Source organism: Miscanthus floridulus, chromosome 14 (genome assembly GCF_019320115.1).
Source record: "Miscanthus floridulus cultivar M001 chromosome 14, ASM1932011v1, whole genome shotgun sequence".
In the NCBI taxonomy this organism is placed as follows: Eukaryota; Viridiplantae; Streptophyta; class Magnoliopsida; order Poales; family Poaceae; genus Miscanthus; species Miscanthus floridulus.
Window position 1 is genome coordinate 29,412,576 of NC_089593.1, and position 15,756 is coordinate 29,428,331.

The 15,756-nt window shown below is 42.1% G+C and overlaps 1 protein-coding gene and 1 long non-coding RNA gene across 4 annotated transcripts; one reads left to right on the forward strand and one right to left on the reverse strand.

Annotated features, from left to right (window-relative positions):
• Positions 1-1,804: 1,804 nt before the first annotated feature.
• LOC136505029 (chloroplast stem-loop binding protein of 41 kDa b, chloroplastic-like) lies at positions 1,805-7,041 on the reverse strand. 3 transcript variants are annotated; one of them, XM_066500105.1, is made up of 11 exons: positions 6,908-7,041; positions 4,408-4,507; positions 4,071-4,211; positions 3,863-3,949; positions 3,528-3,618; positions 3,279-3,333; positions 3,112-3,172; positions 2,775-2,996; positions 2,557-2,673; positions 2,326-2,415; positions 1,805-2,247 (listed from the first exon to the last, which is right to left on the reverse strand). In XM_066500105.1, exons 2-11 carry the CDS (start codon positions 4,495-4,497, stop codon positions 2,071-2,073), a joined length of 1,131 nt encoding a protein of 376 aa, XP_066356202.1. In that variant the 5' UTR covers positions 4,498-4,507; positions 6,908-7,041; the 3' UTR covers positions 1,805-2,070. The 3 variants fall into 3 exon arrangements, with proteins under 3 accessions (XP_066356202.1, XP_066356201.1, XP_066356203.1); XM_066500104.1 differs by having other exon boundaries at positions 4,408-4,545; positions 6,869-7,014; XM_066500106.1 differs by having other exon boundaries at positions 6,896-7,001.
• A 5,120-nt stretch (positions 7,042-12,161) lies between these two features.
• Positions 12,162-15,397, forward strand: LOC136504464 (uncharacterized). The gene is made up of 3 exons (XR_010770890.1): positions 12,162-12,405; positions 12,501-12,557; positions 15,330-15,397. It is a non-coding gene; the product is annotated as an uncharacterized lncRNA (long non-coding RNA).
• The last annotated feature ends 359 nt before the right edge of the window (positions 15,398-15,756 follow it).

The following is a 15,756-nucleotide window of genomic DNA, read 5'->3' on the forward strand; positions in this document are numbered from 1 at the left end:
GCTCAACTCTTGCTTGAAAGTAGAACATGTGCTTACATAGAATGATTAGCTAACGAACTAATCATGACTACTAATAAAACACATACATAAGGATTCACTACTAGTATTGTTTTTTGCATAAAGGAAATCCTAGCAAACCATAAGGCTTATCATAGCCTTTGGAGTCGGAAAATTATTCCCACTAGTCGGGTAAGTCTTACAAGTATATTGTGTACTCAGGATTTATTTACCCCTGTTGCAGGTGCATCTTGAGAAGTAGCTGTTGTGTGGAGGATTCTTTTGGTGGGCACAAACGGATCCTTTTATCTTATCGTTAGATGTTTATTGTAATTCCGCTGTTTAAATTCCACACTCTAAACTTGGTGTTGTAATAATGTATTTCTAAGAACTCTTGTTGTATGAAATGGACTAAGTATTATAAACTCGTTCTCATTATTCGATCCTGGAGGAAAAACGTGGATTATTTGAGTTCTCCCTTGGGGTGTGCTCGATGGAACCATCCGATGTAGCATGCTTTTGGGGTGCTCAGTGTCTGGTGTAAGACGGACGCCTCCAGAAGCGTGCTATTTCGGGTGGTTCTCCCACAGTGGGAGCAGGTGGTGTCGCCTGCTGCGGCCACGGGTACAGAGCGGAGTGCGCTTCGATAGTTTCTTTTTTTTTGCGATGCGGGTGAGCGGTGCGAGTGGTGCCGCGTAGGAACGGAGAAGAAAGCCTCATGAGCATCGCGGCCCACCAACTGGGTTGTCCAGACGAACAGATGTCCTAGACAGAGCATTACCATAAAAAGCGATAATGATACGTCCATGGGCGTCCGTCCGTCTGGAACCCACGCCGCTCACCTGCGCTCGTGTCACCCGTTCACATCACGTGCCCCGCCCCCGCCCCACTCCGCGCTTGCTGCTGCCGCCCCACTCTGCCTCGCTCCCTCCCTCCCATCACACGCGCAGCCTCCTCTCCACCCGCCGCGTGTGCCACCTGCCCGACTGAGCCTAAGGATGGTGCTAGTGGTGTTGATGATGTTGGTGCTCACGCGCGCGTCGCTGGTGCTGGTGCTGGTGGTGCTCGCGCGCTGCCGCTTGCCGCCAGCTTCCACCCTGACACATAGAATAGACCGGCCCCGGCCTTCCCTATGTTGCAAAACGTATGTTTCGAAGTGTTTCGGATGTTTCAAAGGTATGTTTTAGATGTTTCATATGGATGTTGCAATGGTAGTTTTTGGATGTTGCACGTGTTGCAATGGTTATGCACCTATGTTGCAAAAGTTTGTTCAAAATGTTTTATTTGTTTTAGGCGCATGTTGCAAGTGTTTTATCTGGATGTTGCATATGTTGCAATGGCTATGTTGCAAATGTATGTTCAAAATATTGCATCTGTTTCAGACGTATGTTGCATTTGTTTAATCTTAGTGTTGCAAAAGTAGATCTGGATGTAGGATTGTTGAGCAAGGAAGTGAGAGCTAGCGTGGGAGCCATGGCGGCGTTTATGTGGGGAGGAAGCGCAGGTCGTGCGGCGCCAGTGTAGAAGAGGCTGGGGAGTCATCGAGTGGCATGGAAGAGGTGGACGCGAAACGGTGTGGAAGAGGCGGGCGAGGCGCTTGTGTGGAAGAGACGGAGCCGAGTCATCCGGACGGCATGAGTTGCGGATCGGAAGGGAGCTGTCCGAACGCGGGAGTGGGAAGTAGAGCTGGTGTGGGCGACGGAGCTAGGCGCAGGACGGTGCGCGAATCCCGATCGACCAGGAGGGAGCAGGCGCGGGTGCCCGAACGGTAGCAGGGGTGAGTCAAAGACAAAACATTAGAGGGCAGTTATCTGAATGTACTAACATCCGTGTTGCAGTGGTCGTACCATAAGTTCTCTATACGTACGACAGGTACGCGTATCATTGCATAAACCAGTATATAATATCTAAACAAAAATTTGAGATCATTTTCCATTCATGTATGTTCCCACATTTGCAGCCAGCAATGGTATTGGCACCCTAGCAGCTGCATGCGTGCACTGACCCTTAGCCATATGCCCATATGACATACAGTTATCCGCTCACCTAACAGCTCGATCACGACAGCGGTCCTCAAACGGTGGCAAGCTTCTTGTCGAGGATCATGTCGTCTGTGGTGAAGTCAGCCGCCTTCCGGAACGTGCCGCGGCCGAAGTCGAGGTTGTACGAGTCGGTGAGCCCCTCGACGAGGTCGAACTCCGGCGTCCACCCGAGCTCGCTGATCGCCTTCTCCACAGACGCAAAGAAGTGCTGGTAGATCACATTTATATGTAAACTCTGCGTCAGTAACTAACACACACAAGAGACACTACTCTGTCAGTAAGTTACCTGGTCCCTGAAGGGGAAAGCCTTCTTCTTGCCGAAGTCGAAGTCCTTGGGGTTGTAGTGGACGAGCTCCGGCTCAGGGAACCCTCCAGCCTGCATCCAAACATATATACAGTCACATGGTCCATTACTGACAATGACGAAGAACAGCTAGCAGCAGGCACTCAGAATTCAGAAATCGAAATAAACCAGCATCATTTTCATTTCTTGACGAAATGAAATTTATTTGGTTACCTTTGCGCAGGCCGGCGCAAGGCCGTCGAAGGTGACGTACTTGGCCCCGGAGATGTTGAAGATCTGCTGGCTCGCCTTGGGGTTGCCCAGCACCAGGTTGAAGGCTCTTGCCAGATCCTGGAGTGGAGAAGAAATAAACCAAGCTGGTGGCATCAGCCAGCCACGTGTTGCAAATTGCAAATTCGTCATTATTTCTGAATGGCAAATGGCTGGCCAACCTTGACATGGCCGAGCTGGGTGATCTGGTTGCCGGCGCCGGGGATGGGGATGGGGCGGCCGGCCTTGAGCCGGTGGAAGAACCACTCCTCCACGGGGTTGTAGTTGAGCGGGCCGTAGATGTACACGGGCCTGATGGACGTCCAGTTGACGCCGCGCGAGGTCAGCAGGCTCTCCGTCTCCAGCTTCCCCTTGTGACGGCTCTTGGGGTCCACCGCGTCAACCTGCGTGCCCGCCATGAACCAGAGCTGTCAGTCAGTGCCTCTGATCTGTGTCATGGCGCCATCGTGTACTCCGTATTGTGTGAAGCTTGATTTGTCCATACATACAGTACTGTACCTCACAGTGCGGAAGAATGTCAGATTTCAGGTACACTCCTGCCGATGAGCAATAGATGTACCTGAAAATTGATGGTATACATAACTCAGCACAATGAGATACTAAAAAGGCTTCATACAATTGCTTGCATCACATCAAGTGTTAGATGAAATGGCTGGCTGGCTTACTGTTCGAGGTTAGGCAAGGCGTCAATGATAGGCTCAACTTCCACAGCCTCACGTCCTGAAATGAAACACCAGTGCAAGAGGCGAAATGTGTATCAGGCAGTTGTTTGATGTAGCAACAACAGACACAATGCTAATAGTTACTGAAATCTTCCCCAACACAAGACACTGTGAGATGATTGAACAATTGTCTTGCTTTGCAACTATAATAAAGAATTTCAGTTGGAGGCTTTCAAGCATCGAAGCAAGCACCATTGATGTCGTACACGACATCGTATCCCTTAGCAGCCAGGCTTGTCTTGACGAATTCGAAGTCCTGCCTGTCACCTTTCAAGTGCTGAACCTGTACATATATGTAAAACCATTACTGGTATGACAGCATCAGAATAGGTGAAGCAGTGATTTAGTAAGCCCATTTATCATGACCCTGACACAAAGACATCCATTGTACCTTAGTTCAGCCTACTAATGGACTCTTACGTGCACATTAGTTACGTCTGAAGAATCCAGCTATACTGGATAGTAGCTGCTGGCACTGGCAGGATGTACACATGCAAGCAAAACAGAGGAGGAAACAACCAACACACCTTGGAGGAGAACTCTGCGTACTCTGCGTCGGACTCCCCTGTCAGCTGCTGAGTTATGGGTGCCTTTCCCCTAGTGAACAATGTAACCTGATGACAAAGCAAAGAGTTTTTGTTATAATCAATTTCTCTGAATGACTGACTGTATTGGTTGGCTGAACGGCCGGTGATTGCAGAGCAAAGGTGGTGGTGGTACTGACCACTGACTGACCTGATGGCCCTCCTTAACAAGGATCCTGGACAGGAAGACCCCAATGAACCTTGTTCCCCCCATCACCAGAATGTTCTTGGAGTCCGCTGCCGCCGAGACCTGCACCCTCGCCCCTCTTGGCTGCCATGATGACCTCCTCTTCTGCCAAACATAATTTCACGTTCCTCAACCATATACCGTATATATATCAGGTTAATGCACCCTCGCCCCCCTTGGCTGCTACTGCTAGTGAAAGCTCTACACAGTGCCAGGCTGTCTGTCGTTTCTGGCCTAAAACAGATGGAGGAAATGCTTCCAAATTCCAATCTTGCTTTCAGTGCTGCGTAGTAGTGGTTACCTGCGCTGAGATGGAGACGGCTGCGCCGCTGAAGTCGGAGATAGGAGACGGGAGGAGAAGGCTGCTCTTCAGGGACGCTGTGGCCGCCATGCCTCTCTTCCTTTTTTTTTAAAAAAAAAGTTCAAAACCAAGCAAGTATACAAACAAGTATGGATGAAAACGGTACGGATATTTATTCGACCGTCCGTTCGACCGAACAAATATGAACACTTATCTGGATAGTTACTTGGATATCCGTAATTCTTTTCGGATACGGATACTAAAACGGATATCTTAGGCGGATATCAAATACGGATGTAATATCATCGATATCCGGCGGATATCGGATAATCCGGTTAAGTATCGGATATATCCGGATATTTAAAAACGGATATTATTCAAACGACCTTGGATGGAGAAATGATCAAAATAAAAATTGTAGATCTCAAAAAGTTATGAAACTTTGTTGTTTACAACTTTTTCGTTTGAAATCATTTAGTGCTTCAAAATTTAAACCGTCCAAACTTTCTCAAATGGAAAACTAGTTTATAGGCGTCAAAATTTAAAAATCACAAATTTGAACCATCCAAACTATCTCAAATGGAAAGTTGACCAAAACAACAATTGTAGATCTTGATGAGTTGAACAAACTTGGTATTCAAAACTTTTCAATTTGAAGTCATTTAGAGTTCATAATACTAGAGTCAAAGTGTTGTTTTTTCATTTGACCAAATTTGACTTGGTCAAACTTGCTCAAATGAGACACTAAATGACCTCAGATGAAAAAACTCTGAATACCAAGTTTGATCATCTCAGCAAGATCTACAATTATTACATAGCTTATTTTTCTATTTGAGAAAGTTTTATCAAACACTAGTCACAAATTCTTGAATCTCATATAGACTTTTTGAAACTATGTCACACACTTGTGAAATTTGAACTATATTTTGTTCAAACTTTCTCAAATGAAAAAATAGCCTATATAAGGATTGTATATCTTGATGAGATGAACAAACTTGGTATTCAAAACTTTTCAATTTGAGACAATCTAGGGTTCCGAAAACTAGTTTGTAAACGTCGAAATTTAAAAATCACAAATTTGAACCGTCCAAACTATCTCAAATGGAAAGTTGACCAAAACAACAATTGTAGATCTTGATGGGTTGAACAAACTTGGTATTCAAAACTTTTCAATTTGAAGTCATTTAGAGTTCATAATACTAGAGTCAAAGTGTTGTTTTTCATTTGACCAAATTTGACTTGGTCAAACTTGCTCAAATGAGACACTAAATGACCTCAGCTGAAAAAACTCTGAATACCAAGTTTGATCGTCTCAGCAAGATATACAATTGTTACATAGCTCATTTTCCCATTTGAGAAAATTTTATCAAACACTAGTCACAAATTCTTGAATCTCATATAGACTTTTTGAAACTATGTCACACACTTGTGAAATTTGAACTACATATTTTTCAAACTTTCTCAAATGAAAAAATAGCCTATATAAGGATTGTAGATCTTGATGATCTGAACAAACTTGGTATTCAAAACTTTTCAATTTGAGACAATCTAGGGTTCCGAAAACTAGTTTGTAAGCATCGAAATTTAAAAATCACAAATTTGAACCATCCAAACTATCTCAAATGGAAAGTTGACCAAAACAATAATTGTAGATCTTGATGAGTTGAACAAACTTGGTATTCAAAACTTTTCAATTTGAAGTCATTTAGAGTTCATAATACTAGAGTCAAAGTGTTGTTTTTTCATTTGACCAAATTTGACTTGGTCAAACTTGCTCAAATGAGACACTAAATGACCTCAGATGAAAAAACTCTGAATACCAAGTTTGATTATTTCAGCAAGATCTACAATTGCTACATAGCTCATTTTCCCATTTGAGAAAGTTTTATCAAACACTAGTCACAAATTCTTGAATCTCATACAGACTTTCTAAAACTATGTCACACACTTGTCAAATTTGAACTACATTTTGTTCAAACTTTCTCAAATGAAAAAAATGGCCTATATAAGGATTGTAGATCTTGAATCCATGACCATGACTCCATGAGACCCATGAAGCCATGAGCTTGGCTATTTCTACTCATGCCGTGAAGATTGGTGCTTGTATGATGTTTGATGTATGATGTATCTGTATCTTTATCTTATTTGTTGCTTTACTCTTTAGTCTTTCGGCTTAATCTAGATGGATTATGGACTCATAGAGTGGTGTAATGGTTTGCGCACGTATGATATATATATATATGCTGCTTTTACTCAATATCCGAATAGATATTTGTATCCGACCTTCTCCGAATCCGATTCATACCGTATTCGATACTCATTATTCGTATCCGTAACCGAGTCAATCCGTATTCGTATATGTATCCGAACGCTATCCGTGTCCGAATCCGAATCCGAACAGAAATATGAAAACAAATATAATATGAGTGATATCCGTTCGTATCCGATCCGTTTTCATCCCTACAAACAAGAGAGAGAAGGATGGGACTTTGTTTGCTACGGATGGATGGCTGAGTATCCTCAAGTCTGAAACTTGTGCTTTAGTCTGTGCTAATGGAGCATACAAAGACGACGAGAAGTGAGGTGCTGGGACTGGGATGGTTTTGGCATGTGTGGCCGGGGGCGCCAGCCCTATCCTGTGTTGGATGCTCTCCTCTCCTTGTTTCATCTGTCCACTTGGAAGCATTCTGATCAGCTGATAGGGACTTCGACGCCTTCTTTGCCACCTTTCTCTAAATAGTGGACACGCCACGTGTCTATAAAAAAAAACAATTCATAATAGATGAATCAATAAAAAAAAATAAAAATCCCATTATATATATATATATATATATATATATATATATATATATATATATATATATATATATATATATATATATATATAATCACAAAATAAAAGGCCATGCAAGAAGAACCTCTTTTTCAGTGCATAACACACAAACGTAAATCTTGATTTTTCTAATGCATAGAAGTAGTCTCGAACTCAAATCACCATTGCCCTAGTTATTGCAAGCTTGAAGGGTTACAATGTTAATGAAATTCAATGCCTCCTCCATGATTAATGTGGCACAATCATCAATTCCCTGTGGGATCTCCAACAACTTGTTCATAGAGACTGTGAGGGCCTGATGATTGTTGCAAGAATTTAGAAACATTCAGAGTTTATAATCTTGACCCAAAATAAGATAATCAAGAAATGAAGTGCCTGGTTCCATTAAGTAATAATATATAATATATTAATCTAATGCTCTTATATTACTCCAACATAGTTCGAAGCAACGTCAGTTATGTTTTACTATTTTCAGAATTAAGGTTTAAAATAATTCCAAAAAAATCCAGAATTAGTATTTAAGCCAAGAAAAATACTCCAAAGCTTACAAAAATTTAGGAAAAATCCTACAGACATTTGAAACACGATGAACCAAAGTACAATATTTGAAGCTCATGATAAGATATTTTGAAGCAACGAAAAAAATTACATTTTGCTCTAGGAAAAAGGGAAAAAAGTTCTAGAAAAGACCGAAAAATTTCCGAGACGCACTACATGGTACCTAAAGCGCATTTTGTAAACTTATCTCACAAACACCAAATACACCACATGCAAGCAACAAAACAAAACCGTATCACTTTTAATTCAAAAAATAGAAAATCATTTTTTAGACAAATCTAGAAAAAATTTATTAAAAAATATTAAAACTATTTTTTTGTGTTTTCCGTTCATATCCTAAAATTGAAATTTTGGGGTGTGACACCGTGGGATCCTCAAAGTGCGGGTGGGGCACCTGATTCAGGTCACAGTCTATGTAGTGGCCCCAAAACCGAGTCGCCTCTAGAAACGTATTTGTAGAGGTGGCTAGGCTCCCAACCGCCTCTGCAGATGCCTCTATTGAGATGGCTATATTTTCTGCTGTCTTTAGAAATCGATTTTTTCAGAGGTAGCTTTATTTTCAGTCACCTCTAGAAATCGACTTCCAGCCGCCTTTAAAAAGAGTTGCATAGTAAAATTCAAAATTTTCGAACGATATCGGAATGGAGAAACGACCAAAAAATAAAAGCTGTAAATCTCGAAAAGTTATGCAATTTTATAGTTAACAACTTTTTCATTTGAAATCATCTATGCTTAAAAAATTACATTTGAATTTCTCATATATTTGAAATTCAAAATTTTCAAACGACTTTGGATAGAGAAACGACACAAAAGTTGTAGATCTTGAAAAGTTATGCAACTTTGTAGTTGACAAATTACGTTTGAATTCCTCGCATTTGAAATTCAAAATTTTCAAACGACCTCGGATGGAGAAAAGGACAAAACCAAATTTGTCAAACCCTCGATTTTAAAAAATTACTAAACACAGGTTTGAGGTTTCTGCATCGTCTTCTCTATACAGTGCTTCAACAGTACTGGCATTTTCTCTCTTAAGGCATGTACAGCAAATGGTTGTATCGATCGACACATTAGCCTGGTCGATCAGATTGAGGAGACAAAAACACAAGCTCGTGGCTCATTCCATCGATTGGTCGAACAAGCCGAGATTTCTTTTCCCACGTACAGAGCCTCAACAGGTCATTCTGTCCTGTTGTACATATTCAATTGAAAATAGTATTTAAAGTATAGAAAGAGATCAGTTGTTGTATATACTAAGCTCTAAACTTATCTATTGATGGCTTAATATGATTTATAGATAAGTTCTATTGAGCTTGCTCTTAAGGATTTTTGTTCTCTCCTTAGCCTAATAAAGATTAGATTAATGCAACAAAAGTCGTAGACAACAGCGTAGCATATATATTTATTTTTACTTGGCCGCTAGATAAGATGTGATAGGCTGGTAGCATAGGATTGCCACGTGGGACGTTTGAATGTGATGTCCACCTGCCCCAGAAGCTGCCTGCCTGGCCCATTGCCGACACTGGCAGGATTCCATCGTTGCTTTTCCTTAAATAGACGCACGTTTTCTGTTTTTCCCGAATCGTGATACACGGTACTGTACTTGACACTAGCTGCCTCCGTCCAGGAGCTCTGTTATAAAACAGTTATAAAATAGTCCAGGAGCTCTGTTATGCTCCATTTGGAAAATAGGCTCCTTGACCTCATTTTCGATAAACATAGTTATTAAGATTTCATTCTCTATTTCTGAAACTTGTGGGATATCATCGACTCTGTTCTCCATCATTGCGAAATTGTGTTTTCCTTAGGTGGATCGAACAAAATCTGGTAATTTGAAGTAATGTGTTCTTTAATTCATTTTCATCTTTTAACATTGCATTACTCCCTTCCAACTAGAATATACGTTTTTTTCCTTTGCTTGCCATTTGCAATAAGATGGAAATATTTTGTGTTTTTGTCACTTTCTAATAGTTTTTTCGTCTTTGAATGTTCGAACCAAGCAATTCCTGAGTATGTCTACTACACAGCCATGTGTTTTATGCAGCTTTAACACATGATTTTTTTTTCACCATAGGATTAAGATCCAACAGCCTCCATCATTCTTCTACCTCCAGCCTCCATAGATCATAGATTACATATCACAAATTTTTTTCTATGGAAAGACAAATCACAAATCCGCCGCCGCCGGGGCGAGCTCGCCGGTTGCCGTCGCCGGCGCCAGTGGTCACCAGTGAGAAAGAGAGGAGGAGAGAGATAAAAAAATCCATATGTTTTTTTTTACTAAAACACATGTGTATTGTATAGCATTTGTGTTCCTTGCATGTGCGTGTTCTCAGCCCGATTTACGTGGTGCGTGTTTCGGTTTCCGTACACGATTTTGTCCATCCGCACGGTCTGTCCAGTTTTTGTTGCATGTCTGATGCAGTTTGCGTTTCCTCCGTTTTCAGTTTTTTTTTGAGGGGCGTTTTCAGTTTTTGGTGTCGGCTTGGGCAGTTTGCGTCCCATTTTCCTTTTTCTGTCTCCATTTTCTTTCTTTTTTTTTCCTTCGTTCTCACTACTGGAAACAGGGTCTTTGCCGAGTGCAAACTGCTTTGCCGAGTGTCGCACTCAGTAAAGAATTGCACTCGGCAAAGAGTTCTTTGCCGAGTGCCAGGCACTCGGCAAAAAAGGGCACTCGGCAAAGGACTTCTTTGCCGAGTGCCAGGCTCTCGGCAAAATCGCGGCACTCGGCATAGGCTGCCCCGCGTAACAGTGTTCGGCTACGTCCTTCTTTGCCGAGTGCCTGCTGTTAGGCACTCGGCAAAGATTTTTTTTTTGGAAAATACTTTGCCGAGTGCCCCTGACACGGTGCTCGACAAAGATTCAATATTTTTTTTAAAATGTCTTTGCCGAGTGCCCACTGATTCGGCACTCGGCAAAGAGAGGAATTAAAAAATTTACTTTTTTTTTTTGAAATTCCTTTGCCGAGTGCCCCTGTGAAGGCACTCGGCAAAGATGAAATTTCTAAAAAAAATTCAAAAAACCTCTTTGCCGAGTGCCTTATTCTAGGCTCTCGGCAAAGACCCCCTCTGCCGAGTGCCATGCCCCGGCGCTCGTCAAAGTTTTTTTTTGTTTTTGGCCTCTAAATTTTTTGTGCAACCCTTTTTAAATACCAGGAACTCCTCGTTAGAATTTGAGGATTTGTTGTGGCTTTCTGATATATTTAGTTACTTTATTTCGTTTACCTGAATTTTTTCGAAAAATATAAATTTGAACTACACGTGGTACGAATAATGGAATTTAATGATTCAAAAAATAATAGTCATGTTATTGAGTGTAGTGTGAGGCCGTATCCTGGAATGGACCCGAATTTTCGGACATCTTGTTCACGAAACATGACCGCGAACTTGCGTGCGAAGTGTTTTTAAATTCTATAAAAAACAAACGAAGTCCAAAAATCATAAAACTTGTTGAGATGTCGTGATATCATATGTGGAGGCTATGATAAAAATTTGAGAAGGTTTCGTGCAAGTTGTCACGTACGATGCTTGCAAACCGAAGAATCTCCGAAGAAGTTTCATGATTTCGTAAAGAGACTGACGAGGTTGTAAGCATCGTACGTGATAACTTGCGCGAAACCTTCTCATATTTTTATCACAACCTCCACATATGATATCATGATATCTTGACAAGTTTCATAATTTTCGGACTTCGTTTGTTTTTTAAAGAATTTAAAAACAACTCGACCGCAAATTCGTGGTCATATTTCGTGAACAAGATGTTCAAAATTGGTGGTCTGTTCCTGGATATGGCCTCACATTACACTAAATAACATGAATATTATTTTTCCTTTCATTTTTTCATTATTCGAATGACTAGCAGTTATAATTTGAATTATCGAAGAAAATTCAATTAAATGAAATAAATTAAAGAAATATAGAAAAAGTCCAAGGAATGTGCCACATTGGAACATAGAGTACCAGATATTGTATGAGGACTGCAGAAAAAGTTTGGAGGTCAAAAGTGAAAAAAATATGGTTTGCCGAGTGTCCGGAGAAGACACTCGGCAAAGGAGCCTCTTTGCCGAGTGCCAGGACGGTTGTCACTTAGCAAAGACTTTTTAAAATTTTAAAAAAAAACCCTCTTTGCCGACGGCAAAGAATTTTAAAAAATAAAAAAAATACTTTGCCGAGTGCCACGCCAGATGGTACTCGGCAAAGAATTAAAAAAAATTAAAAAAAACTTTGTCGAGTGCCAGATCGGGGGCACTCGCCAAAGGGGTGATTTAACCTTCCGGCCCAGCCGGCCCGCACACACCGCACACACGCACGCCCACGCCAGCGCCGCCGCCGCCGCCCACGCCCTCGCCCGCGCCGCCCCCCGCGCCGCCAGCTCCAGGCCACCCCGCTTCCCGCGCACGTCATGCCGTGCCGCAGCTGGGTGCAGCTTCAGCCCCACCTATCCGCCTCCTGTCGACGCCGGGTCGGCGTCCCGCATCCCGCCTGCGCCGCGCGGCCGCGCCCGTGGCCCGTCTTTCGCCGCCACCGTCAAGCAGAGGCGTGAAGCAGGCACGACCGGTCGCTGTTCCTGGCTTTCCTACAGACCTCTCGTCCTGCAGAGCCAGCAAAGTGGTGAGCTCCCATCTCTCAGTCTACTCCATGGTTCGCATCCTTCACATGTAGGCGTGTGTGTGTGCCCTGATTGTGGTTGTGCCGCTCCGATGCAGCTGGTGGCTTAGAAGTCGAAGGAGGCGGAAATCACCGAACTGGATTTGCTGCTTCTAGTAAGTCTCCTCATCTCCTAGCTCTTCTCCGATTTCAATTCTAAATTTCATGTGGAGGTGAACAACAGCTGCAGCCTTGTTCATCAAACTTTTTCAGGTTTTTATTTCATCAACAGGGTGCAGAAACTGCTCAGGTTATTTGCTAATATACAAGTTTTGTTGGCTCTGCAGAAACTGTACAGTATAGATAAGATCGATTATTTGGGCTCTTACATTCTGAATATCGTGATACAATGTATTAGAGAATTGTAGTTAATTTGCTTATGCTTCCAAAGAGTTCTATACTCATATTTCATATTTTAGATTGGGTCAATTAGGAGGAGTTATAGACTTCTCAAAATGATTGTCTACACTTTGTCCGACTTCAAAAACAGTAATTTTGTACCTCAAGTTAGGCCCAGTGGATGGATGACATAAACATTGCCATGACTAGAAATTCTGAGCTGGTTGTCTATCATATGAAGTCTGTTTTAATATGATCTGTATGTGTTTATTTATTGCACGTCTGGTTGTCTATCCATCCAGTTAACAACAATTGGATGATTGGATCTGCACCAATTGTTTACATTTATCAAGTGTATTGTGGACATACAATTTGCACTACCGGAAACCGGCACTTTGCCGAGTGCCGGAAGCTTTGCCGAGTGTATTTTATCGGGCACTCGGCAAAGACGGCTTTGCCGAGTGTTTTTTTCGGCACTCGGCAAAGATGGCTTTGCCGAGTGTTTTTTTTTTCACTCGGCAAAGATGTATTTTGCCGAGTGCCATTTTCGGCACTCGGCAAAATGCGTCTTTGCCGAGTGCCTTTTTTCTGGCACTCGGCAAAGATGTATTTTGCCGATTGCCATTTTTTGGCACTTGGCAAAATGCGTCTTTGCCGAGTGCCTTTTTTTGGCACTCGGCAAAAAGGCATTTTGCCGAGTGCCATTGTTTGGCACTCGGCAAAATGCGTCTTTGCCGAGTACCTTTTTTTTTTGGCACTCGGCAAAGAGGCATTTTGCCGTGTGCATTTTTTTGACCCTCGGCAAATCATTTTTTTCAAAGCAATTTTTGAGGCCCTAAATGAATTCAAATGAAAAACTTTTTAACTACAAAGTTGTATAACTTCTTAAGATCTACAAAGTTTATTTTGATCATTTCTTCATTTGACAAAGCGACAACAACGTTGTTCATAAAATCTACATCTGTTATATCTCTCGTATTAGTTTCATGAAAGTAGAAGAGAGATATATAAGATTTGTGAATAATATTACTACCACTATGTCGGATGAACAAATGACCAAAATAAACTTTGTAGATCTTGAGAAGTTATGAAATTTTGTAGTTGGCAACATTTTGATTTGAAATCATCTTGTCATGCAAAAACGACGTTTGAATTTGAAATTTTTAAAATTTGAATTTTTCAAAAGACCTCGGATGGAAAAACTTCCTAAATGAAAATTATAGATCTCCAAAAGTTATGAAACTATGTAGTTGACAACTTTTTGATTTGAAATCATCTTATCATGCAAAACTACGTTTGAATCTCTCAAATTTGAAATTCGAATTTTTCAAACGACCTCGGATGGAAAAACTTCCTAAATGAAAATTGTAGATATCGAAAAGTTATGAAACTTTGTAGTTGACCACTTTTTTATTTGAAATCGTTTAGGGCCTCCAACAAGTAATTTACTCTCGGTTTAGTATAATATATGAGGATAGATAACGGAATCTAGACACAAGTGACAGTGTAGTGCAGTGGTAGAGCAGCAGACACACGAGGGAGAGGTCGTGAGTTTGAATCCCGCCGGCCGCGTTAGCCACGAATTTTGCGCAAAAAATACAGCGACTTCGATGGCCGGTGGCGCTGGACGGACAGGCGCTGGCCGGTGGCGGCCTCCCCCGAAAAAAAATTTTTGTTATTATTTTTTAGTTTTTTTTTTATATTTTCATTTTGCCGAGTGTAAATCTTTGCCGAGTGCTTTTCCGGCACTCGACAAAGGCTTTGCTGAGTGCCCGACAAAAAACACTCGGCAAAGGCTTCTTTGTCGATTAATTCTTTGCCGAGTGCCCTTTGCCGAGTGCGGCATTCGGCAAAGCCTTTGCCGAGTGTATTTCGGGCTTTGCCGAGTGCTGTTTGGTTAGTTGCCAAAGAGGAGATACATTCCAGTAGTCAATTTGTTTGTTTGTTTGGTTAATTTACCCAGCACCAGCTAAATAATCAATATTTCCCAGTATTTCTTTGTCGATATCATTACAGTATGATCCTTGAGTCACTTGTCCACTCTTCAAATGCTTCTAACAACCAGAAAAAGCTGGCTAAATCCTTTGGCGAATTAAAAATTGTGGTTTCTGCAACTTTCCATTGGAATGCTGCAAATAAGGATGTCACCAAACACCTTGAGAAAGGTAGTAGTGTTTAGGCCTTAATTCCGTAATTCTGTGATCATGCTCTGGATGCTATGGGATGTGATCTTTTTTGCTAGTAGGACCCAATGTGGTTGCCTCCACTGGAGCTGATTATGTATCTCATTTTCCTTAGCAATGATAGTAGAACATGGTGGTGCTCGCTAACTACTGCATGATTTATGAGCCCCACTATCACTGTCAAGGTATGTTTCCCCCTATTTTGTTCTCCTTTTTTCTGATTCAGTTTAGTGAGCCTAGATGTGGTTTCTGACTGGTTTGGGTCATAGAGATTAATTCCATGCTATTTTTTTGGTTGATAGAGATTTGATTAGAAGCATAAGATCTAATAATACTTACTGCATGTTTTTCCTTTGTTTCTCGCAGTCGGCGTCACATAGTGGCCAGGCTTGCTCGAACTTCCAGGCATGGTGTATGGCCCATAAGGGCAAGGCGACATCTGACGTCTCCTTCAACCTGGAGGACCCACCCGAGGCATACACGAACCCGAGCGTCCACTCCCACATCAGTGAATACACTGAGGTGGCGAGGTCGCTCCATGGGCCAGACCACAATCCAAGCACCCAGGACTTCGATGGAGAGGCCGTCATGAGGGCGGGGCAAGGCAAGAAGCATGGGCGGTTCTGGCTTGGCGACGGCGTCATCGACACGGCCTCTACTCCCTCTCTCTCTCCCAGATACAAGCACGGAGCACGAGCGAGAGCCCGGCCATTCGCACACGGCCGACCGCTGTGATATATATTGTGATGGATGTGATATGTGCGGATGGATGTGTGGATGGATGAGATATATA